Source organism: Nelusetta ayraudi, unplaced genomic scaffold (genome assembly GCF_046127955.1).
Source record: "Nelusetta ayraudi isolate G7.1 ecotype Tasmania unplaced genomic scaffold, CSIRO-AGI_Nayr_v1 ptg000102l, whole genome shotgun sequence".
NCBI classification, from domain to species: Eukaryota; Metazoa; Chordata; class Actinopteri; order Tetraodontiformes; family Monacanthidae; genus Nelusetta; species Nelusetta ayraudi.
This window is the reverse complement of record NW_027466152.1, coordinates 260,854-284,959: the sequence shown is the minus strand read 5'-3', so window position 1 is coordinate 284,959 and position 24,106 is coordinate 260,854. Positions and strand designations below refer to the sequence as shown.

The 24,106-nt window shown below is 48.7% G+C and overlaps 1 protein-coding gene across 2 annotated transcripts; it reads right to left on the bottom strand.

Moving 5' to 3' along the window:
- Positions 1-1,570: 1,570 nt before the first annotated feature.
- slc39a10 (solute carrier family 39 member 10) lies at positions 1,571-23,680 on the bottom strand. Of its 2 annotated transcripts, XM_076048484.1 has the most exons (11): positions 23,533-23,680; positions 17,898-18,003; positions 13,268-14,389; positions 12,773-12,950; positions 7,586-7,761; positions 7,186-7,350; positions 6,708-6,816; positions 6,306-6,611; positions 5,477-5,557; positions 2,228-2,418; positions 1,571-1,766 (listed from the first exon to the last, which is right to left on the bottom strand). In XM_076048484.1, the coding sequence occupies exons 2-11, from the start codon at positions 17,901-17,903 to the stop codon at positions 1,614-1,616; spliced, it is 2,487 nt and encodes an 828-aa protein (XP_075904599.1). In that variant the 5' UTR covers positions 17,904-18,003; positions 23,533-23,680; the 3' UTR covers positions 1,571-1,613. The 2 variants fall into 2 exon arrangements, with proteins under 2 accessions (XP_075904599.1, XP_075904601.1); XM_076048486.1 differs by lacking the exons at positions 17,898-18,003; positions 23,533-23,680 and adding an exon at positions 16,880-17,002.
- Between the last annotated feature and the right edge of the window lie 426 nt (positions 23,681-24,106).

The window sequence follows — 24,106 nt, the reverse complement described above, 5'->3', positions numbered from 1 at the left end:
CTGACTCTTCAAAAAAAAACTAAAGGAGAAGAAGAAACGACAATGATGGAAGAAATCAGAGGCCGACAGATTGTCCGGTCCTTCAGACACGACTAGTTTCTAAACAACAGAAAACTACAAACTTCCTATTGGAGGCCTCGGCGGCCGAGGTCAACTCGTCACTCCCTGTTCTGGTCTGGTTGAGGTGGAATTAACTTCCAGTTTACAGCACTGGTTGGTTGGCTCTGGACCTTCTCCATGCGTGGAGTCGGGAAAGAAAAGACACGGAATGAGATGATTGTACTGGAGAATGTAAACACGTCGTCGTCATCGTCTTCTTATTCGTGATAGCCGTTAGCCGAGTGTGTGAGCTGGCGGGTGGCGCACAGCTGTTTCCTCAAGAGTCGAGTTCACTCTTGGTTTTTGCCGCAGTGAAGGTAAGATTTTTTTTTTTTTTTTGGTCAGTGGCCATTTCCATCCATCCATCCATCCATCCATTCTCAATTGCTGCACCTCCTGCTGCTCTCCTGCAGGTGGCACCAGTGTCCGGCTACGACCTGAGCCACAGGACAGAGAGGTGGGACGGGGCAACTTCCAGGGTGGGTTCTGGAGAACCTTCTCGCTGTGAGGCCACTGCGGCGTTTGTGATTCAAGAAAACAACAACAACAACAACCAAAACAAAAAATGAAACAAAAACCAAAAAAAAAAGCACCATTTGCTCGTCACTACTTGGCTGATTTTGCAAATGCCAAATTCCGTGGTCACAGTTTCAGCGCATCGCTTGTTTTGCGCACCAAGTCCCTTTTGAATGGAAGGAGAAAGGTTCAAGTGCAGTACCGTGACTGGCCACTCGGGGGAATTAAAAACAAAAACCTTCCAGCAAGAAGGAGCTTTTCACCGCCGTCCAAGTCGCCTTAGTCGGAACGTCTGGAAGGAGGCGGAGCCCGTGTGACCGCGGCGCCCTCCAGTGGCCAGGGCTTGGCACAGAGACGCACAACACATCGCACACATTAGGGGGAGGAGGTGGTGATCACAAGTAAGATGATGGATGATGGATGATGGATGGATGATGGATGGATGATGATGGATGATGGATGTGGCGTTGAAAGATGGCGTAGGCGGACGTACGAGCCACAGACGATGACGACACGCTGATGATGCAAAAGAGGCGGAGCTGCTGCGTGGGAAGGCCAATCAACTACCAGCGGCTGTTTGTTTGTTTGTTTGTTTGTTTGTTTCCTTTAGGATGAAGTTTAACGGGAAGAGGAGGCCGTCTGTGTTCCGAGCACAGACTCGCTCTCTCTCTTTTTTTTTTTTTTTATCTCCCCCTCCTGGTTTCACAGTGAGCGGACAGACTGAAAGTGGCGGAGGAGGGAGGGACGAGGAGGAAGAGGAAGAGGAAGAGGAAGAGGAAGAGGAAGAGGAGGAGGAGGAGGAAGAGGAGGAGGAGTGTAAACATTGGCCGCAGCTGCTCTGGAATGGAGGCGGGAGGCCGTGGATGAGACTCACACTGCTGCATGCAAGGCTGAGTGAAGAACAATACTGATATGTCCAAATCTTCCCCTCCCTCCCTCCCTCTCTCTCCCTCTCTTCTTCTCTTTGTCGGCCGCCGCCGTCTCCTCCTCGTTCTCGGCTAAAAGCTAAATTCAAAAACGATTTGGTCCTCAAAGATGGCGATGAGCAGCATGATGCCGAAGCCGGTCAGCATCCCCAGGTTCTGCAGGACAAAGTGTCCCACCTGGCAGCGCTTGTGGTCCTCGCTGTCGCCGTGGAGCATTTCTGGCAGCTGCGGGAGACACGGAGAGAGGAGACCGTCCCCAATCACAAACAAGCGGTGTGGTTTCCACCCCCCAGGAGCGACGATCAGTCTCGAAGGCTCCGCCCACCCACAAGGAAACGCTCAGTCCCGCTAAGCTAGTCGGCTCTTCTGTTGTTTTTCTACACTTTGCAACCGTGTCAATTTTCATCAGATGAAAACATTCATGCAGGAAGTCAGGCACTGGAAACTAGCAGTGGATCCGGTCAGCGTTCATTATACCATTGGTTACTATGGGCTGTATTCACTCAGAATGCTAACAGCTACCAGAGTGAGCGATGGTCCGCCGGCTACCTGGCCTTCATTCATTCACGTGTCGATTTCACGTTGATTTAACAGGGACAAACGCATACATGTTTGCGGTCAAGAACGGTTGCTATATTTTCCTCTTCGGTCCACTCTAAAGGGCGAGGGGGCGGAGCTCAACTCACCATGTCGACCAGCGCCACGTAGAGGAACATGCCGGCGGTGGTGGCGAAGATCCAGCTGGTGACGTTGTGCGTGTACTGGCCCACCGCCGTGCCGATTATCATGCCCACGTAGGCCATGAGCGCCGACAGCAGGTTGTAGATGATGGCCTGCTTCACCGACATGCCGGCCTTCAGCAGCACCGCAAAGTCTCCTGGAGGGAGAGAGAGGGAGGGAGAGAGAGAGGGGGGGGGAGGGAGAGAGAGAGAGAGGGAGGGAGAGAGAGAGAGAGATAGTTAAACCTCTTTGCAGGCTTCCAACAGGCTTCTTACTCCTGACGAGAGCTCGTATACGTCGCCCGTCGTCGTTCCTGAAAAGCTGAAAAGGAGAAGAGAAGAAGCGACGAGGTGTCGACGCGTCCAATCCGTGTTTACTTCTCCGCCCCTGGATGTGTGAAAAGCTCCGGGTGGGGCGCAGCTCGACGCGGCTGCGGCGCCCCGATCTGTCGCTTTCAACTCCAAAGTCCCGACTCTTTTTACCGAGAGCAACTTTTTCAAAGCGTCTCACCCCCCCCCCCCCCGCCTGCTGACGGTCTTCAAGCAGGAGGTGCAAAAAAACAAAACAAAAAAAAAACCCTAACTTTCCAAGGAAAAGTCTCTTTGACTCTCCTGCTTCCCGCCCGGCTGCTGATTACGCATGCATGCCGCGGCCTCTGTAACCTCTTCAATCACGGCTGGCTGGGGCCAAGCACGAGCCCAGGCCTCCTCAGCAGAAAAGCCCCGGATTTGGGAGAGGGATAGAGAGAGGGAGACAGAGGGAGAGAGAGAGAGATACAGAGGGAGAGAGAGAGAGATACAGAGGGAGAGAGAGAGAGAGAGATATACAAAGAGAGGGAGCGAGAGGGAGAGAGAGAGGGAGAGGGAGAGAAAGAGAGGGAGAGAGAGAGAAAGAGAGAGGGAGAGAAAGAGAGAGAAAGAGTGAGAGAGAGGGAGAGAGAGCGGCAGACCCACATTTCTTTCAACCAGCGACCTGCTTTCCTCACTAATTTCCACAGCGACTATATTAACGTTCCAGTCTCAGCCGTCAATCAAAAAAGCCAGAGGAGCCGCAAGCGGAAGTTGCGAGCACACACACACACACACACACACACACACACACACACACACACACACACACACACACACACACACACACACACACACACACACACACCTCTCCTCAATGCGCCCCCCCCCCCCCACTCCTCTTCAACGCACTGAGGAGTTTCCTGCTTCCTTTTGCTGCATCCGAACCCTTCAGAGGCTCCGACACGCCTGCCACCGCCTCATCTACCGCAATTAACACAGCCGTCACCGCCAATTAGCTTCACTCTGGGTGGTTAAAGAACCCTTCTCATCATCATCGTCATCATCATCGTCGTCGTCGTCGTCTTTGCCACCCAGCTGCCAGGCGCAGGCGTCGCTTTTAGCTCTTTTTTTTTTTTTGTTGTTGCTTTTCGCGCTCCAGAGGAGCCGAGAGGTGCACTCGTCAAACCGCCGACTTTGTCTGACAAGCAGCCCTACAGGGCTGAAGGCGCGACTGCAAGTGCTCCTCAGGAAGAAGGGAAAAAAAAAAAAAAAAAAAAAAAGTACGAGGACGAGGAAACAAAACCGGGCGCCGGATCAACAGGAAATGTGAAATTGCGCGGCAGAGGAGGATCTCTGGAGTCTTCCGCTGTGGTTAACCATCTGGAAATGAGAGCAGCGCCGAGTAAAAATAGCAGCAAAGGGACGGAAACGTTGGAGCGGAATCAGATTTCGTTCCTGGAGTCTCACTGATGCCCCGCAACAGACAAATGTTGAAACAAGGCAGACTTTCTCTCTCCTGCAGCGGCGCTTAAACGGAACATTTCCACCTGTAACGACTTTTGACAGGTTCTTTTTTGTTTTTTTCTCCGCCTTCCCACTCCTGCTCCTTAAAAAATAAATAAATAAATAAATAAACGAGAATAACAACAGTAGCAGCAGCAGCAGCAGCCGGGGCCGCCGGCAGTCAACACTGATGCACTGATGCATGCAGGGACATGGCGATGATCACTGGCTGGCTCACACAACTCTGGTGCTAATTCACCTGGAGCTCAAACAACAAGGCCACAGGAAGGACGGAAAAAAAAAAAAAAAAAAAACGGCAACGGTGACAGAGCATCGTTAGTCGTGATCTGCGGCGGCGGCAGCGGCAGCGACGGACGGGTCCTAGCGTCTGCCGGCACTCGCCGGCCCAATCTCCCACTTGTCACAAACAAACAGGTGGAGGAGCAGCGGTGGCCAAGACTCAGTCAAAGCCAATCAGAAGCCTCGAGGAGGGGAGGCTGCTGCTGCTACTACTGCTGCTGCTACTACTGCTGCTGCTGCTACTACTGCTGCTGCTACTACTGCTACTGCTGCTGCTGCTACTACTGCTGCTGTGGCTGCTGCTACTACTGCTGCTGTGGCTGCTGCTACTACTGCTGATGCTACTACTGCTGCTGCTACTACTGCTGCTGCTGCTACTGCTGCTGCTGCTACTACTGCTACTACTGCTACTGCTGCTGCTGCTACTACTGCTGCTGCGGCTGCTGCTACTACTGCTGCTGCTGCTACTACTGCTGATGCTACTACTGCTGATGCTACTGCTGCTGCTGCTACTACTGCTGCTGCTACTGCTGCTACTGCTGCTGCTGCTGCTGCTACTGCTGCTACCGCTGCTGCTACTGTTGCTGCCACCGCTGCTCTTTTTGAGCACAACTGAATTCAAGTTTGTGTGACTGATGAGACAAAAGACACTCGTCTGTTGAGGAGCAGCAAGAGCAGGAGGAGGAGGAGCGAGGGGAAGAGGAGGAGGAGGAGCAGGAGAAGAAAATAGAGTAAGAGGAAGAGAAGAAGAAAGAGGAGAGGGAGGAGGACAAAGAGGAGGAGGTTAAGGAATCCCCTGAGGTGGAAAGGGAAGAGGAGGAGAAGGAGGATAAGAAAGGGGGGGTGAAGGAACAGGGTGAGGAGAAGGGGGGAAAGGAAGAGGAGGAACAGGAGCAAGAGGAGGAGCAGGAGGAGGGAAGTGGAGCAATGAGAGGGGAGGGATTTTCATATTTTATTTTCAAGTCTCGAGGGGGAAGAAGAAAATGAAAAGTTTTGGCCCGGCTGAGAGGAAGAGGAAGTCAGTCAGACGCCTCGTCCCGTCATCAAACACCAAGACACGGCGGCTCTGGTGGCTCTGAGACACACTGAGTGTGTCTGCAGCAGGTGTGTGTTGTCACTCACCCAGCTCGTGAGGTAATTCGTGGCAGAACACGGCCACCGAGGTGCTGATGCCGCCCGTCAGGTTGGCGCTGAAGGCGGCGCCTGCGGTGGAGAGAGGGAGGGGGCGGAGTTTAGTTTCTGCCTGTCAGGACGCTGCAGAGAGTGACTCAGCGTTGACCTTTAAACCACAGCGGTCGTTTCTGAGTCGGCTGAACCACAATGACCAAAGAACACAGAGTGACTGAAAATATTTGTGTATTTTTTTTTTCCCCCTTTCTTAACACTGCTGTGCTTCCTATATCTATAATATTGTACATTCTACACACTGCCTCGCAGAGGGGGTTTTACAATAACAGTGAAAAAAAATAGTTGTGTGTTGGATCATTCTCAGCAGGAGGTTCCACAAGTCTCCACGTTCTCTGATGTGCTACACAAAACCTGACTGTGCGGGAAAAAAATACACTTTGGCAAAAATACTTGAATACTTGAATGGGAGGATGGATGGATGGAAGAATGGAAGGATGGATGGATGGATGAATGGATGGGTGGAAGGATGGTTGAATGGATGAAAGAATGGATGGAAGGATGGATGGATGGATGGAAGGATGGATGGAAGGATGGATGGATGGATGGATGGAAGGATGAATGGAAGGATGGATGGATGGATGGGTGGAAGGATGGTTGAATGGATGAAAGAATGGATGGATGGATGGATGGATGGATGGATGGATGAATGGAAGGATGGATGGATGGATGGGTGGAAGGATGGTTGAATGGATGAAAGAATGGATGGAAGGATGGATGGATGGAAGGATGGATGGATGGATGGATGGATGGATGAGGCTCTCACCGATGGCCATGCCGTCGCTGAAGTTGTGCATGCCGTCGCCCATGATGACCATCCAGGCGATGCTGGCGATGCCGGCGTCCTTCATCTCCTGGTCCGAGTGGCAGTTGCCGCCGTGCGAGTGTCCGTGGCCGTGCTGCTTGCGTCCTCCGCCCGGCGACTGATGATGATGATGATGATGATGATGATGGTGGTGCCCCTCCTCTTCCTCCTGCGCCCGGGCCTTGACGGGCGAGTCGGGCGTCTCCAGCTTGCTGAGCTGCGTGTCGTTGTGGCCGTTGTCGCAGGAGGCGCCGCCGCCGTAGGTGTCTGACCAGAGGAGGGGGAGGAGGGGGAGGAGGGGTCGATGAGGAGGAAGGAAGCAGTCAATGAATAAAGGAAGACGGTGACTTTGCCGCCTCTCACCGTCAGTCAGCGGCTTGAGGTGCAGCCACTCTGCGTCCGAGCGGCGGTTCAGCTTGTGATCCGACAGCTTGCGGCCGACCTTGCCCTCCATGCTGGCTTTCTTCCTGCCCTGTCAGACGAAAACAACAACAACAACAACAACGATGTGTTCATGTCCGTGTATCATTCATGCAATCCTTTCTTCAGAATAAAACCAGAACCAGAAAAAAAACGGAGAACAAATCGTTTTTTCCAGTTCCCAATTTTGCGTTCAACTTGAAAATGGACAAAACTGATGACAGGCGATCGCCCAATTTGGATACTTTGACTTGAGGCAAGGGGTTTGACCCAGAAGTTTTCCCCTAGATCTGCATGACAGCATTTTTTTATATGCACGTGAGAGAGAGCAGCAGGTGGTCTGATAAGCACAAGAAGCAGCAGGAAACCAAAAAGGAGGTGCAGAAGCGTCTCCGGCTCCGTCCGTCCGGCCCGCTCTCACCTCGTGGTCTTTGTAGTGCTTGAACATGCCGATGCAGTGCTCGATGATGAAGAGCAGGTAGATGCCGGCCAGGGCGGTCAGGCCCTTCCACACGCCGTCGAAGGCCGTGGCCAGGTCGCCGCTGTGGCTCGACGCGCCCTCGCTGTGGTCGTGGTGGCCCTGAGACTGCAGCCGGCAGGAGGAAGAGGAGGAAGAGGAGTTCAGTGAGTCAGTGCACAGTCTTACCGAGGAGGAGGAGGAGGAGGAGGAGGTGTAGATCAGCTTTTCTCAACTGGTGGCGTGTTGAGATTATTTTCTGATGTCCTCTAATTTCACTGATGGTGCACGAGTTGAGTCCCAGGAAGACGACGCAACAAAAAGCCAAAGACCCTCAAAAATAAAACTGCACGAACGAACTCACGTGAGGCAGCAGGTGAAGGAGGGCGTCGCCGCTGAGCGTGCCCACCGCCAGGGCCACCAGGAACGTGAGCAGGAACTTGAAGCAGGACTGCCTGAGGATGGGGACGAGCACCACGCCCAGCAGCGACAGCAGGCTGATGATGGTGATGGACACAAAGCCCGACAGCCACACAATCACTGGGAGAGGAAAAGAAAAAGAGGACGACGACGACTTTCAGATGTTTTTTTTCCTTCAAGTCTGATAGAAATCTTTGCAAATTCCCAGAATTCATTTCAATCATCGCTGCGGAGAAACTGAAAGGCGATTGGTCGTTCCTCGGACATTCCTTCAATGCCGGTTCCAAAACAGCGAGGGTTTTTTTTTTCTACTTGTATCCAGCAGGGGGCAGTAATGAATTGATTTAATCAGAGGAATTGTATTTTTTTTTTTCCAACTGCATTTCAAACAAGGATTTAATTTGTAGCAGCGACATGCAGAACAGGTTTCACTTGAACACGTTTTGTTCAGTTTCACAACCACAGTGTACAGAAAGACAAACAACAATGACAGCAATAAGTGACGCTGGGTCTATTCAGTGGGAGGGTGGGACATTTATAGTGCAAGTGAATTGTTTAAAAAGCACATTTGATTGTTTTTTTGGAATTCTGAGGAGTTCTGATCCATCTTGATATCTTCGACACGTGGCCCCTTTGTCTACGGCTGCGTTACAGCATTGCTGCCATCTAGTGCAGCAGCCCTTTATCTCTGCAAAAGATGAAGCTCTTTTAATTATGGAAGACGCACTTCAACATAGATCCCCAAAACCTCATTTCTGTGGAACAAAAGGCCGGACGGTGGTGTCTGACCGCTGGCCGACGTGTGGTGCGACAACCCGACAGCACCGATAAGGCTGCAGAAAAAAAAAAAAAAAAAAAAAAAGAGCCAGAGATGAGTTCAACCCGGGGGGGGGGGGGGGGGGGGGGGGTAGTGACTAATGACGGTAAACACACTGCCTCTCCTGGTCTAATCAGCCCCAGGTGGCACCCATCTCCCGAGGAGACAGTGCAGAAACATGTCGGGGGCTTGATGGAGTGGTCTTCAGAGACTCTGAATCAAGCTGTTACTGTCCCATTAACCAGCTGCAGGATTAAAAAAAAAAAAAAAAGAAAAAAGAAAAGACTGAGAAAACAGGAGGCTGCAGTTCCACAGGGGAGAAATACTTTAAGTCAAGAGAAGAGGCAGAGCCTGATGCTCCAGTGCTGATTACTTCACCACTCGTCATTATTAGTTTGATAGAAACTTGCCAAACAACACACACACACACACACACACACACACACACACACACACACACACACACACACACACACACACACACACACACACACACACACACACACACACACACACACACAACCCTCTGAGCCATTTGGCACTTTGGCGGTGCTGATCCCTGCAGTCTGGAGGTGATGACATCACAATATAAACAGACAGCACGGCTGAACAAGGTCAAAGTAAAATGTCAAACCGGACAAACTTGTGCTCCAGTTTGGGACCCTACTGGTTTCACTTCCACTCGACGGGTCGATGGTTTCACACTGGCCACTTGTGACTCGCTCAGGAAATCCAAACAGCCACAGCGGGGGAACTCTCGGGTTCAACTTGTTTTTCCAGGTCACCGACGAGCGACGACGCGGCAACCCGACGGCGAGCTCGCCAAGTTTGGAGATGAGTCGACAAAATGCGGTTAACCAGAATGAGGTGAACTCAGAACAACTTCAGATGAGCTCTGAAGCTGTGAGGATGGGAGGACAAAAGGCGCAGCACGATCTGCGAGACGAGCCCGGGACTCGGGGGACTCGCTTAGGTCCCCTAGTGGAGGTGCAGTGTAACATGCGGCCATGATATGAACTTATGTCACTTCTAACCTCTTTTTTTCATCGATGTTTAGTGTTTTATTTTTTATTTTTTAATAAATCACTGCCTTTCTTCCAGTGTGCAAAACTGAGGTCAAAGGTGCCTTTCGCTGATTGATTTTCTATCGGCTGAGGGAGCGGAATGATGCGTAACTCCTCAGGGGAAGGACGGCAGGGGGGCGACTGTACATCCGTAACACCCCTGCAGCTCATCCCCCTCTCCGTCTCATTATTCTCAGACGGTCTTTTCTTTTTTCCATCTGTTCCTCTAGCATGTGTAGGTGCGAGACGGGGAGGACAAAGGGAGTGGTGGTGGTGGTGGAGGTGGGGAAGGGACAGTGGGAGATAAGAAGAAGAAGACCCACTGCTCTATGTCTTCTCTCCAATTACACGTCCCCCTGCGAGCCGTGGCTCAGAGAAATGGCCTGTGGTGTCGCTGGGGTTCTCTCTAATTGGCACAGCGCAAAAAGAGAGAGAAAGAGAGAGGGGGAGAGACAGAGAGGGAGAGAGAGAGAGTGAGGGATGGCAGGGGAGAGAAAGCCACCGCAAACTTGCACCGTTCCCCCGTGGACGCTGGCGGGAGGTAAATGAGAGGTAGCACGGCGGCGGCGGCCGCCTCTGGTTTGCGTCATCACTGATGACCTGGCAGCGCCGCCATTTATTTCTGTATTTCTTCCACTAATGAGGAGCCTCCGACTTCATCCCACTGTCGTTTCTGCTTCATTAGCATTTTTACGAGCGCTGCCCACCTGTGGCTGCCGGGCCGCACGCCGGTCATGTGACGGTGGTGCCTGCAGAGGGTGTGTGTGTGTGTGTGTGTGTGTGTGTGTGTTAGTGAGAGAGTTTAACTATTAAAGATTGAAGAGGGCACATGGTTTAGGAAGCGTACGCTGACCTTTCCAGCTCTTTAACGAGTCTGTTTAGTGAGAGTAAGGCTGGTTTTATGAGGTCTGAACAGATAAAACTAGGAAGTCATTTATTTATTTATCTATTACCCAAAACAAACGTAATGTCGTTCAAAATTCATTTATCAAATCTGGAAATGCCTGTAATAGGTCCCCCTTTAAATCCTGGAGAATCTTAGAAAACATTTCTTTTTTTTTTTTTTTAACATGGGATTTAAACAGGAAGATTGGCCGTTTACAGTCCTGCAGCCTTGAGGTCATTAATTCATTGAATTCAAAGAGGAAATAGTGACGTGTGTTGCTTTATATTTAGACAGAACACAAGTGCACACAGTGGAAACAGACTTTAAACTGTTCCTTTCTGAACCACACACTGCACTCACATTAACAACATGTTATCCATTAACCAAAACACTTTGATTTTATGATTTGCATTCTCAACGACAGAGGGGGGAAAAAAAAAAAACAACCAACCAAACAAAACGTGACGCCGGCTTCACACCAACCTTTACACTTAATAGCTGATCTCTCAGCCCCTCGTGTGCCTCTTCCTCTACGAGTGTAATCACTCCAGGCGATCTGGAGAACAAACGGAAGGAAGAGCCGCTCGCAGGAAGCCCGAAAATGCAAAGTGAAGCAGAACCTCTTTGTTTTTTTCTGCAATTGTGTTTGCTTTCATGGCGGCTGGCAATGAAGCCCAGAGAGCAGCTGAAGCAGAAATCAGCGGCGCTGAGGCAAAGCGGGACGAGCCGGGCAACCTCCACTGAAATGCAGGGTCGATCAGACTGAGCTGCATGTGATGTTCTAGTCAAGGCTGTCACACATTAAACATATTGACTTCAGCCAAGTGATCCACACACACACACACACACACACACACACACACACACACACACACACACACACACACACACACACACACACACACACACACACACACACACAGGAGTGACTACAGCCACAGAAGAGTCTCACTAAAATAAATATATATATGAAAGTGCTGAAGAAGAAGAAGAAGAAGAAGTAGAAGAAGAAGAAGAAGGCGAAGAAGAGGAAATCACTCGGGGTTTATGCAAGAAAAAAAAAAAAAAATCTATGAAAGCGTTGCCAATAAAATGTCTTAAAAAAACCCCACCACATTTGCTCATTTTTTTTCTGCCCCATCAGATATAGGACGCCTGGCAAAAAAGGCACAAACCCTGAGCTTTGCTGCCATTCATGGAGCGGATGAAAGTTCCGATTCAAGTGTTGGGAGGGGGGGGGGGTGAATGCTGAATTGAGTGCCCGGCGGTGGACGACCCTTCCTTGCGGCTGGAGGCAGAGGCACTGACCATCACAGGCCCCTTCTCATAATCTGAGATCAAAGTTTCTATCAGTGCACTCTGCTCCGACAATCAGCCTCCATCTGATGAGTGCATTCATCGCTCGTGATTATCAAACAATGGCTTTTTTTTTTTTTTATTATTTGCAGGGCCCGGAAATGTAAATTGCGCCACAGGGATATAATTAACCCGACTCTTGCTCCGCTGATCAGTGGCCACAAATCAGAGCTGATTTCACTCCACGGTTCCGCGTTAGTCTGAAAGGTCGTGGCGACGCTGGGAAAGCCACGTCAAAGCGGCGAGCGCAAGTCTCGCAACAAAATGAGAGCCGTGTTTTGTTTTGCGGCTTACAATTGAGATCGCGATTCGTTAGTTATCACAATAAATACACGACAAAAGGGAACATGACAAAAATATACAAGTGCGACTCTATAGTTCTGCGCATGCACAGCGGTTCATTTCATTTTGGGGTGGCGTGTGTTGGGTTAGTTGCAGTTTAAAAACACTGACGCCTGCCGGTTTTCCACCGCCGTGCATCACATGGCACACTGTTAAGTTGCCATTTGTTGAGGAAAAAAAGTAGGAGTGTTTTCACGCAGCCGATGCCGCGCATGAAAACATGTCAGAGTCGTCCTCATTCACGAATGTGAGTCTGATAAGAGGCACGAATGGAGCTCTTTAGATTCTAACACGAGGAGTCGTGCAGCCCGAGCAGAGGGACACGCCCACCGACTGTGTCCCCTTCTGGACGGTGAGCAGCTGCGACTGCACCTGGCTGGGCTTTAGGACCAGGCAGCTGCCAAGGCTCCTCCTGCTAGACTGCACACACACATCTACCCACTTCCACTCTGAATGGGAAACGGGTTGCAAACCTGAGTGAGGAAACGTTTTTGGAAGAATCTCATCGTTCCTCAGCGGCTTCTCACAGTCAGAACACACACACACACACACACACACACACACACACACACACACACACACACACACACACACACACACACACACACACACACACACACACACACACACACACACACACACACACACACACACACACACTCTTACTGGGGCTGTGAGGCTGCAACTTGTCCTTCTCCATGTCCATCTGGTGGTAGTGGCGGATGCAGACGCGGCTGTCGATCTGGTAGAGCAGCGCCGGACACAGGTAGATGAACTGGTTGGGCGAGATGAGCGCGTCGGGACTGAGGCCGTGGTGAGAGAGCAGCTCGGTCAGGTTCAGGCACTGGAAGGGAGAAACGGAAGATCCGGTCTTCAGACCACACGCTTGCTTTGAGAATGTTTTTTTTTTTTTTTTCTTTTTGTCCTGGTTGTTATGAAGATAGAAACTTCATTTCATTACCTTAAATTGAAATGTAAATATTTTTCTCCACCTTCATAACAACCAGGTACCGGAGTTGAGCGAAGACGAAAGTTTCTTTCATCGAAACTTTCTTTTCTCTCTAAACCACAGTCAGCGAGTCACTGAGGTTTCCTTCTCACGTGACAGGATGTTTACCTCAAAAACTGATCAGAAAAACAGTGGGCGGAGCTTAAACCCACCTCCTCGTGCTGGTGCGACATTCCTCCTGGATGCCCCAACACGTCACTTGGGGCCAGAGTCGGTGTGACGGCCCCTCTCACCGCCTCCCTCCTGTCTCTGAGGGCGGCGCCGTGCTCCTGGTCCAGTGGCAGCGCTGTGGGAGAGAGGGTGGTCCCGCGCCGCTTCCTCTGACCTCTGACCCGCTCCGACTTCCGCTGCTTCCTGGGCGGAGTTGCTGCTGCTGCTGCTGCTGCTGTGGGGGCGGGCAAGGACGACGGCAGCTCCAAGTGGGTTGGCCCATCGCCGTGGACGTCGTCGTGTTGGTGCTCGCTGCTGCTGTTGTGGTCGTGGTGATCGTGTGGAGGCGGAGCCTGCTTGTGCTCTGACTCGTGGCCGTGCGTGTCCTGCACGTGCGCTCCGTCGCCGGCCTCTCCCCGGCCGTCGTCGTAACCGTGTTTCTCATCGTGTCCGTGAGCGTCGTGGTCCTGATCCAGTTTGTGGTCGTGACCTGCAGCCGGACTGGCGCCGATGCTCTGCCTGCTGCAGGCGGTGGGAGATTGGTCTTTGTACGGGGGCTGAGCGCCGGGCTTGTGGTGTGCATGGCCGTGCTCGTGCTCGTGCTCGTGCTCATGGTTGTGGTCCTCCTTGCTGGACGAGTGGGAGTGAAGGCCCTCCTTCACCTCCAGCAGGTCCAGGTGAGCGACGTGGTCGTGGCCCAGGTCCTCGTGGTCCACATCCACCGTCTTCACCGTGCCCAAGCCCAGGCTGGACAGGAGATTCTGGAAGCCCTGGTAGTCCAGCAGGCCTCTCTCGCCGTAGCGGCTGAACAGCTGCTGGATGTAGTACTGCTGCTCCTCCTCCGGGGAGTGCTCGTGAGAGCCCTCCGACTCGGGCGGAGCGCTCGCCCCTCGGACGTAAGGCGCTTGGGAGATCTGCAGGTCGCTGTGGTTGTGGCCGTGGTGGGCGTGGCTGTGGTTGACGTGGTGGTGGTGGTGGTGGCCGTCGTGCTCGTGGCCGTCGTGCTGGTGGCCGTGCCCCTGCCCATAGCAGTGGGTGCACTGATGGAAGAGGAAGGTGAGCACGCACAGGAAGCAGAACTTGGTGTGCAGCAGGACTCTCATCGTCCTCTCACTTCTGGTGCCCTGCAGCAGCAGAATCAACACAAACAGAGACGCAATCAACGCAAATAAGCTGCTGTAATTTCTTGATGGGGCTCTGTGTGTGTGTGTGTGTGTGTGTGTGTGTGTGTGTGTGTGTGTGTGTAGGCTGCCCAATGCAGCATCCTGACCATTTCATTTGGGCTGTATTCTCACAGTGAGCATATTTCATTTTGATTGGACAAAAAAAAACAAAGGCAAAAAGCAGTTACGATGCTTTCAGAAAAGCATCTCTGATGTTTATTTCATCATGGCTAGATTATAATTATGGGCAAAAATCCCACAGAAGGGAAAAACTGCAGCTGGCAAGCGGCAACATTCACGTCCCACTGCAGCGTGTGAAGCCGTCAAAGACGTTTGAAGTTTGCTTTATGACGGCCGCGTGTTCCAAATACTTAAATCCGGACGGCGGCGGCGGCGTGAACCTTTTTCAACAGCGCCATTATCAAATCACCTCGGTGAGATTAAACTGAGTCAACATCATCACGGAGTGATAAAGAAAAGGTTTGTCTGATAAATGGAACGGTGCGTTCTGAGATAGGCGCCTTTAAAATTGCTAATGCACTCCGAGTCAAGGGAGGCAGAGAGGAGAAAACGCAGCTTTCCGCGCAAGTTTCCATCAGCGTTGCCTTTGCAACAACACACCAATCTCCAGGACTCACTAGCGGTCAAAGGTTTGCAATCGCAAACCTTTTCTTTCATTGTCGTGACTACTGACAGCGCAGTTTCTCACTGAAGGCATCAAAACTACCGTACGTATCAACACCGATGGAATTACGGAGGAAACCATTAAAGTGTAAAATAACCCAAACAGCTTTTATATTGAAATTCTGCAAAATAGCCACCTTTCATAAAAAGCATATCTAGGGTTACTGAATGTGTTTTTCTTTGCTGCATAATTACTTTAGCTTTTTCATTTAATTGACGTCTTCAGTATCTATCTGCAGTGAAGTTGTAAGGATGAAATAAACAAATAAATAAATAAATAAATAAATAAATGTATGAGAAGTTGTGTGCAAACATTTGGCTGGTAGTGTAGGTTTACCAAAACTCCTCAAAATCAAATTAAAAATTACAAGACTACGAATCGCAAACTTCAGACATAAATGCCCCCCCCCCCCAAAAAAAAAGCCCCCCAGAGCTGCTACCTGCTCGACCCAGGCAGAACCGATGTAATCAGGGAGCCTGGCAGACAAACAACAACATCTCTCATGAGCTTTGTGCAACAAATAGGCTGTTCAGAAAGAAAGAGAAAAAAAAAGAAGAAGAAGAAAGGCCCGCAGCAGTAATATCATCTCAGTCAAATGATCCTCATAAGGTCTGTTGTAAAGCCTGTGGGTGGCTGATGGGCTCTGAGTGGGAACAGGGCGATGGGTGCAGGGCCAGTCAGTGAGAGATACGAGATAATGGAGAGACGGCCAACACCAGCTGCAGAGGTCTTTGGCAGGCAGCTTGTTAGCCTTGTGAGTTCAGACTCGATGTACAAGCGAGCGCATCATGAGGGAATGTGTTGTGTGTTCTGTGTCGTGCAGGCCGGAGATACTCGGTTGCATTTTTTTATTTTTTTTTTTCCCTCAAACAAAAAACAAAAGGCAAAAAACAAAAAGCAACGCGGGGGCGATGGACCCTCTGCACTATGATGGAGGCCAGTGGCGGCAGATTTCTTCTCACTAAGGGCTTGTTGAAGCAACAACAACAACAACAACAACGACAAAACAAAAAGCACAACGGAACAAGATGTATTTCTCTCTGAGTTCACTAAAAGGGGGGAGGGGGGGATCTATATCAAGCAAGACCTGAGAGCAGAACACAGCGCTGATGTACTGTGATGGACTCCTGCACTTGAGCTTCTGTTAAAGCACAAAGAAAAAGTCTTCAAAAGTTCAGCCATCAATACGACAACTTTGAATGCTGACACGAGACTCAAACATGACTGAGAAGAGTTTATGGTCTCCAGTTAAAGTCTTCCTTCTTCCTCCTTTATGTGTGTGCAGATCGGCTGCTTCACTTTGTTACTTGTGGTATTAACTGCAAGGTCTCTGAGGTGCTTCTGTATGAGCGTTTGGAAAGAAAACCAATGTTGGAAAAATAAATTGCTGCATTAGAAATAAAAGCATTGCCAACTCGATCACAAGAGAGGGTTTTTTTTTTCATTTGATCAAACTCAGGCTTCACGTGGAAACGGCATTCAAAGCCTTAATCACTGTGCAGATTAAATCAAACGCTCATCAGCGGCGCAGACTTGAATTACACACACGCACATATGGGCACAAGGAGTTAGAGAAATGTGAATCCGTCAGGTAAAATACAGACAACAAGCTCAGCGTAGGAGCCAGAGAAGCAACAAATACTGAACTTCGGTACCGAGTTAAGCAGCCAATAAAACGCAGACTGAAGGTCAAGATCCTCGTGGAGGCAGAAAACAACTCAAAACCTCAAAATCTCGAGAGCAGAAACGGGGAATCGAGTGCTCACCATGGATGCTGGCTTACCGCCGCGTGCCCTTCCAACAGCCCACAGGGAGAGAGCGTGAAATGTAGTTTGGCCCGGCAATGACGGGCGCTGCGACTGCTTGGCTGCCAAAAACGTGCTTCCAAGGCCGACTTCACGCCGGCTGACAAGGCAGTGTTTATAAACATGAGGCAGCAGTGACCTATGAACCCTGCAGCAGATAGGCTGTGGCAAAGGTTGGGCCTACTTAGCAGAACACACCCTCTCTTCTCCACGAGACCGGAACAACAGGCGGCTGTGTTCTCCTGACTGCAGCCTGTGTTGGTTGCTGTATTTTCTTTTCTTTTCTTTTTTCTTTTGAAGAGAATTCAATGCGACGGACTAATAGTGCATAACACAAACTTACAACATACATTATAAGCGTGACACAAGCGGCGCAATCCATTAGAGATTTGTGCTGTTGATGTGAAATTCTGCTGCACTTTAAGAACATTTCAAGAAGTCTTGTGCACAGCAACAGACCAGGAAGGCACATCTCAAAATAAAAAGTCCAGCAGACTAATAAAGTGGTGCCATAGAATAACTAAATTAAATTAATCCAATGAGCATGTACAGATTGAGTCCACTTATTAAGTTTCTTTTTATTCATGAATCTGTGCCAACAAAGAAACAACAACAGAAAACAATGAGCATTTTTTTTCTCTGTATGTTGTTATTATAGGCTTATTTACTGATTTAAGTGATTGTGTCAATTAAATGCTTTGATACACTCAATGGAAATAATTGAATTAGGAGTCATTGCAGCTACGACGCAACTTAAAGGGAAATCTGACAGAAAAAAATTAAGTATTTAAAAAGAAAAAAAACTAATTGTAATGTTTACACACACTACTGACGCATGATCTCCTTAAAATTGACCCACTTAGTATTTTCCCCTGAAGTCGTGACCCTCTGAGCTGCTGACGTAATTATTAACTCCGTCAACACCCCCCCTCCCTCCCTCCCCCACCACTTTAAACTGCTAAAACGACAGTGGACTCACCAACATTTGTGCGCTTCTTCTGGGGCCTGGGCCTCGTCCTGCTGCTGCTGCTGCTGCTGCTGCTGCTACACTGGAGCAGGGTCTACAAACTCGTATGTAATGTGCACTGCCAGAGAGAGGAGAGAGAGGGACAGAGACAAGAGATCAGCGTGAAGATCTGGGCTCGTCCGTGATGAGTCCATCATCCCACAACAGGCGACGTCTTGATGATAGCGTTGACCGAGGCACTAATCATGTTGTCACACGGAGGTTGAGTAATGTGACAAAAGGCTTTGCTGAGGTGATAAGGGGATGGGGGGTGGCTGCCAATCAAGCTTTAATTGTTAGCTCATTAGCACAGCTGATAGGCGAACTCTGTGTTTAAAGAGCCTTGACTAAACATTTCGTCCGTTTACAACGTACAGCATCCGCGTGTCTCAGCGATCCATCGGTGGGACTTTGTGCAGGAAGTGAGCGGAGAGACAACGCTGGCGGCGACTTCAGTCACACTGACTCACCTGCAGCCTTCATGACTTCAGTGACACCAAGTATTTCAAACACACACACACACACTACCAGTCAAAAGTTTGGACACACCTCATGAAATTATTATTATTATTTTTTTTTTTCTCTTTCCAACGTTCTCCACCGTAGACAGATACAGACGACATCAACTATATGAGCAAGATAAATGTAATTATGCAGCAAAGACAAACGCCTTAAATAACTCTAAATATGCCTCTTATGAAAGGTGGCTATTTTGAAGAATTCAAATATAAAACCTGTTTGTGTTCACATGTAGTTTTGATGCCTTCAGTGAGAAACTGCAACGTCGACAGTCATGAGAATGAACGAAAAGACACTCAATGCATAGGGTGTGTCCACACGTTTGACTGGTAATCTACATCTTTTCACGTGATTAAATAGAGGGCACTTTTTCTGGTCATTGAAGAAGAAAAAAAAAAAATGTGTGAAGGAAAAACATGTGATGCAAACCAAAGTTAATCATTCACAATGAATGCAGCTGCGGCAGTCCACAGGTCCGAACAAAAACTTTTGGAGTGGAACTAGAAAAGACTGTCAAAGGACTTTTGCTGCACTTATATAAACCGTAGGAGGAAGAGAAACCTCGTGTTTGACATTTCTGAAACTTTTGTCTGTTTTTTTTTTTTTTTTTTCCACACAAAAAAAAAAAACACATACGTGTGTGTATGTTTTCCACATTCCTGACAACAGCAACCTCATTATTTCTTTGGGTGGAAGAAAAAAATAAAGGCTTGGCCTCTAAGCTGCTTCATATGATCATCACATGACCCTACACATTCTTCTCAAGTCCGGGGAGTGGTGAGTCCGGGGGGTCGTTCAGTTCCAGCAAAAGCAACAGAAAAAAGGAGGAATGCTTTGAACGCTTGATGCTCACCACTAAATCTGACTATAGGTTTAAACAAAAGCAACACAAAATAATCTCTCTCTCTCTCTCTTTACCTAGTTAGATTAAAAGGCTTCAAGAGCCAAGTGGGGAGATTAGACTGAATGACACGAGAATGAAAGAGGTGGAAAAAAAAACGCCAAAAAACAGCAAAGTGTCCAAAGTGCAAAGAGAAGGCGGCAGCAGCCGTGCGGACACTGGGCTCACCGTGGACAGGCATCCTGCTGGGTCTGCTGGAGGAGTGGACAACAGTCACATCATCTCTCCACATTTAAGGAAGTGAAAAAAAAAACAAAAACCCACACAAAAACGAGATGAGGCAAGCATCTTCAGTCGACAGTCACCATGAGACACTTATTCGCTTGAGGGATGACACTGCAAGCTGTTCACGGCTTACTCTCAGTGTCTGTCGGTCGCCCGCCGCGAGGCCGCATGCTGAGACGTCACCGATGCCGGCAGACAGACAGACACCGAGGATCAAGCGTCCACTATGCAGGGTGCTCATTTGGACCCACGAGAGCAGCAATTCTCTGGTTAAGAGTGGCCGTGCTGTAGAATTAGTCACAGTTCTGTGGGTTTACTGGTGGAAAAAAAACTCCTGACTCAAGTAGTGGGGGAAATTCTGTGACGGCGCTCTGACGGAAACACGCGGTGTTTCAATCAACACAAATAGGTCAGTTCAACACGATGAGGACGTTCAACTCATGCTGAATATTCCCCCAACATACTTGTACAAGGTGGAATACGTGTGTTTTAAACAGTTAAGCTCTGATGCCAAGACGTCGTCGCATATCACTTTTTAGGATGGTGAAGGCAATGGCATCTCCCCACCTTTAGCTATAGACAAGTGATCTCTACACAACCTGAAGTCTCCTATTAAACGTGACACACACACAGTTTGCAATGAAATGCCCCTTCCCGCGCACACGACCAAACATGCTTGAAATCCACCCAGACGCGCTGACTGCTGAGGTGTGGCGTACACACTACAGCCACTGAGTCATTTTTGGTAATGCTGCTGCAGACAGAAAGCGCAATAAAAAAAAACAAAACAAAGAAACAAAAAAAAAAAGGCGGAAAAAAAAAATGCCTCCAGAGTTCAGTGTGACAATGCGCAGGTGTGCAACTGATGCTCTGTGGCCTGGAAACTTGCTCGTATCAAAGCAGTGAGAGACCGCAAGGCAAAAATGTGCAGGCAAGTCAACAGTAAACCATAGGTTGAATGATGCATTTAAAACAGAGAGAGAGAGAGGGAGAGGGAGAGAGAGAGACTGAGAGAGAGGGAGAGGGAGAGAGAGAGAGGGAGCGAGCGAGCCGCCTGACTTACCTCCTATCATATAAAAAGCCAGTCGAAGCTAAAACGTTCCCGGAGGCACTAAGTTAACAGGTTCAACACTTGGAGGCTTTGAAGGCCACACAATTGGCTAATTTGCAGAGGGAGGAGGGGAAGGATGAGGGTGGAGGGTGGAGGGGGAGTGGCGAGGGAGAGTGTGTGTGTGTGTGTGTGTGTGTGTGTGTGTGTGTGTGTGTGTGTATGTTTGAGCAGTCGGGGAGCCTTGAAGCGGATCAGCTACCTTAGAAACTACTGAGGGTCTTTTTTTTTCTTTAAATTGAACTCAAGTCGCCAAAATTGAGCAAAGTGTTGCTACTGGTTAAAATGGAGAGAGGTTGTGCATCTGTACATATACAGTCCTCTCTGTGACATCTAGCAGGGATACTTGTAGCTAATCAACCAACCAGCACTGATGTGCAGCAGTGGTGTGAGTCTCTCCAAGGAAGGCTCTCTCTTTACATTGTGCTCCACAGCAGAGTGGGACGTGTGTGTGTGTGTGTGTGTGTGTGTGTGTGTGTGTGTGTGTGTGTGTGTGAGTACTGAACTCGTACACAATGTGGACGGTACTCAGGCCAGATTGCACATCACAGTCAAGTGACTACTGCTGTTGCACTTCACATTATAACTGAGACCAGAAACATTTAAAAAAAAAAAAAAAAAAAGAGCAAAAAAAAGTTCTGCCTACCGAAACAAGTCTGGAGTGTGGGAATGGAGCCACACATGGAGCAGGCTGTTGATATTGTAAGCAATCAAGCAAATAGACAAGGCCAAAGGCAAAGCCGACGTTAACAAACCTCTTATTAGTGTCGTGCATCAACTGACACTGTTGTTGCTGAGGAAAAATAGCATCTACACACAACTGCTGCACATAAAAAAAAGGAAGAACCAAAGACTGTTCACCTCCCGAACCCCCACCACTAATCATGTGTGGTGGGGGGGGGGGGATCAATATCTGGGGCATAGTGGATGATTATCAGTTTAACACTGAAATAATTACTAATTACTTTTATTGTCAGTCCAATTAAAATACCAGACAGGTACACAGCAGAGAAGGAGATGTCGTTGTGACTGGTTCAGGCGGCTGCAAAACAACATGGTAACATTGAAAAAAAAAAGGCAATAAATTATAAAAAGAAAAATACAAATACTGATGAATTATTTTAGAAAAGAGGACAAATGCTGATTCATTATTAAGTTTTTATCAGCAGTGCAAATGAATGTATTATTGAATGAGGGTGTAGTTGGATGTCAGTTTGAAAAAAACAAAACAAAACAAAAACTATTTTGTTCGTCTACAGCACATCAGATACTTGACATCTTGGCTGCTGACGCCCAGTTAGTACAGCCTGACTGGGTGATGGTTGACCTGCTGACCAGCGACTTAGCAAAACATCAGACAACAAATACAGAAACTGCACTCAGAACAGTGACTTAAACACAAATATGAACTCATGATCCACTCGCTGAGCTCACAAGTATCTCATTGATACAAGGAAAACACTCTACATGTTTTTGTTTTTTTACGTCATCATTTGACCATGTGATTGTATCTCTATGTGCTGCAAAAACAAGTGTAAAGCTGTCAATAATGTGAAACGGGGCTGTATTCTTAAGGATCGTTTACCAAACTCTCAAGTCTGTACTAAAGTAACAAGCTTATGAGGACAATATGACCACTGAACCTTTTCCATGTTTCCAACATTGAGGCAGTGCATTATGGGCTCATTATCACACCAACAAGTTTACTGTATGGTGCAACGTCCTTTCTTTTCTCAGCTGCAAAGACATGAGAATCTGGGTTTACTCCAGTGGCCTGTGCATGTCCCAGATTATTGCATCACAGTTTGACATTGTTTCACATTTAACTTTACAGACCACAGAGAAGTTCCAGGCTTCCCGATTTGTTTGTGGCAGTTTCATTGTTCAACCACAATGTTCACTTTGCGAAGGAGGAATTAACTCTCAAATAATTGCACAAAAACAAATTGTGACTTGCTGAAAACACTGCTTCGCCGAACCGTTATGCCCTGCATCAACGCGTAAAAAAAAAAAAAACACCCCAAAACTATTGTGATTACTTCACGACTTGAATTGAGCAAACAATACTAAACTTTAAATAAAAATGCCATCACAACGTATTCAAATTGCACACCTGTCTTTATTTTTTAATCCCCACATTACGAAGCCAGTGACATATGGTGCGAACATGAATATTCACGAGGCAAGAAAGTGCACGTGTGCAAGAGCAAACACACCCTGTTTAGCACACTGTAAGGTATAATCACAACCTGCTGCCCACACATACACACAGAGAGAGAGAGACATCGGTGTTGCACTCAACTTCAAAAAACCTTTCAATTTTAACATTGTGAGACTAAAACACGTCATCGGCACAGCCCCGAGGAGCTTATACGCAGCACGTGGTTGGTATAAAGCAACGTGGACCAGCACAGCCTGCTTAGCCGGTCGAACGCGTACAGACGCCATAAACTATTAAATTCGCATCAATAAACGAGTCGAGGTGTTCAAAACCCAGCTAAAACCCTTCTAGGCTACTCGCTAGTCCGAAGAGAGCAACACGAGTGAGTGTTTTGGTTTTAAGTCGCCCCCCCCCGCCTCTCCCGCAAGCTTAATGCTAATGCTAGCGACAGACTGAAGGAAACAATTCGACGAGCTAAAGGCTAACGCTAGCGCCCGACTCGGCTGGAATTGAGCCACACGGTCGGCGCCGAGAGACAGCCATATATGTTAACTGCGTAGTCCCGAACAAACAAATGGTTCGCGACGGCGACGAACGGCGGCGAGCTCGTAATGACGAGCGCGGACAAGACAAACGCTTGCCCGGGTCCATGTTGTGGGAGTGAATGGTAACAAATGGGTTTTTATATCGTTACCTCACTCGAGTGCCGTGTGCATCCCTTCTCCGCTCGGTACCAAAAAAAAAAAAAAAAAGAAAACCTCTCCCGACGGAATGACGTCAACGTAGACAGGGCCGCTCATTTAGGTAGCGCGGCTGCGAACTTTACGTAGAGTGCCTCCGTGGGCACGCAGCGAGTCCGCGCAAACTGCGTAGTGCACTGAATGGAAGGGTGGACGCTTCTCTCCGTTGCATTGTGTCTGGGCTGCCTGCTGACCGGCAGCCGCGTGGAAGCAGAGGCGCAGGAAACGCGCCACACTCCATGTGATCTGACGTAAAGAATGTCAACATATGCCTCGTCGCAATTCACGCGAAGTTGTATTTTCGTTTTTTGTTTTTTTTTTTCAACCATTGCGGTTTGATGTGACGCATTATAATATAATAAAATAGAATATATAAAGAATTATATATGTATATGTGTTATATCTAGAGAGAGAGAGAGAGAGAGAGAGAGGAGGAGAAGCCTTTATTAAGCCCACAATGGGGAAATTTTATGATAGCAACACAATAGAAAATAATAGAGATTACATTGATTAAAAAGAAACAGGAAC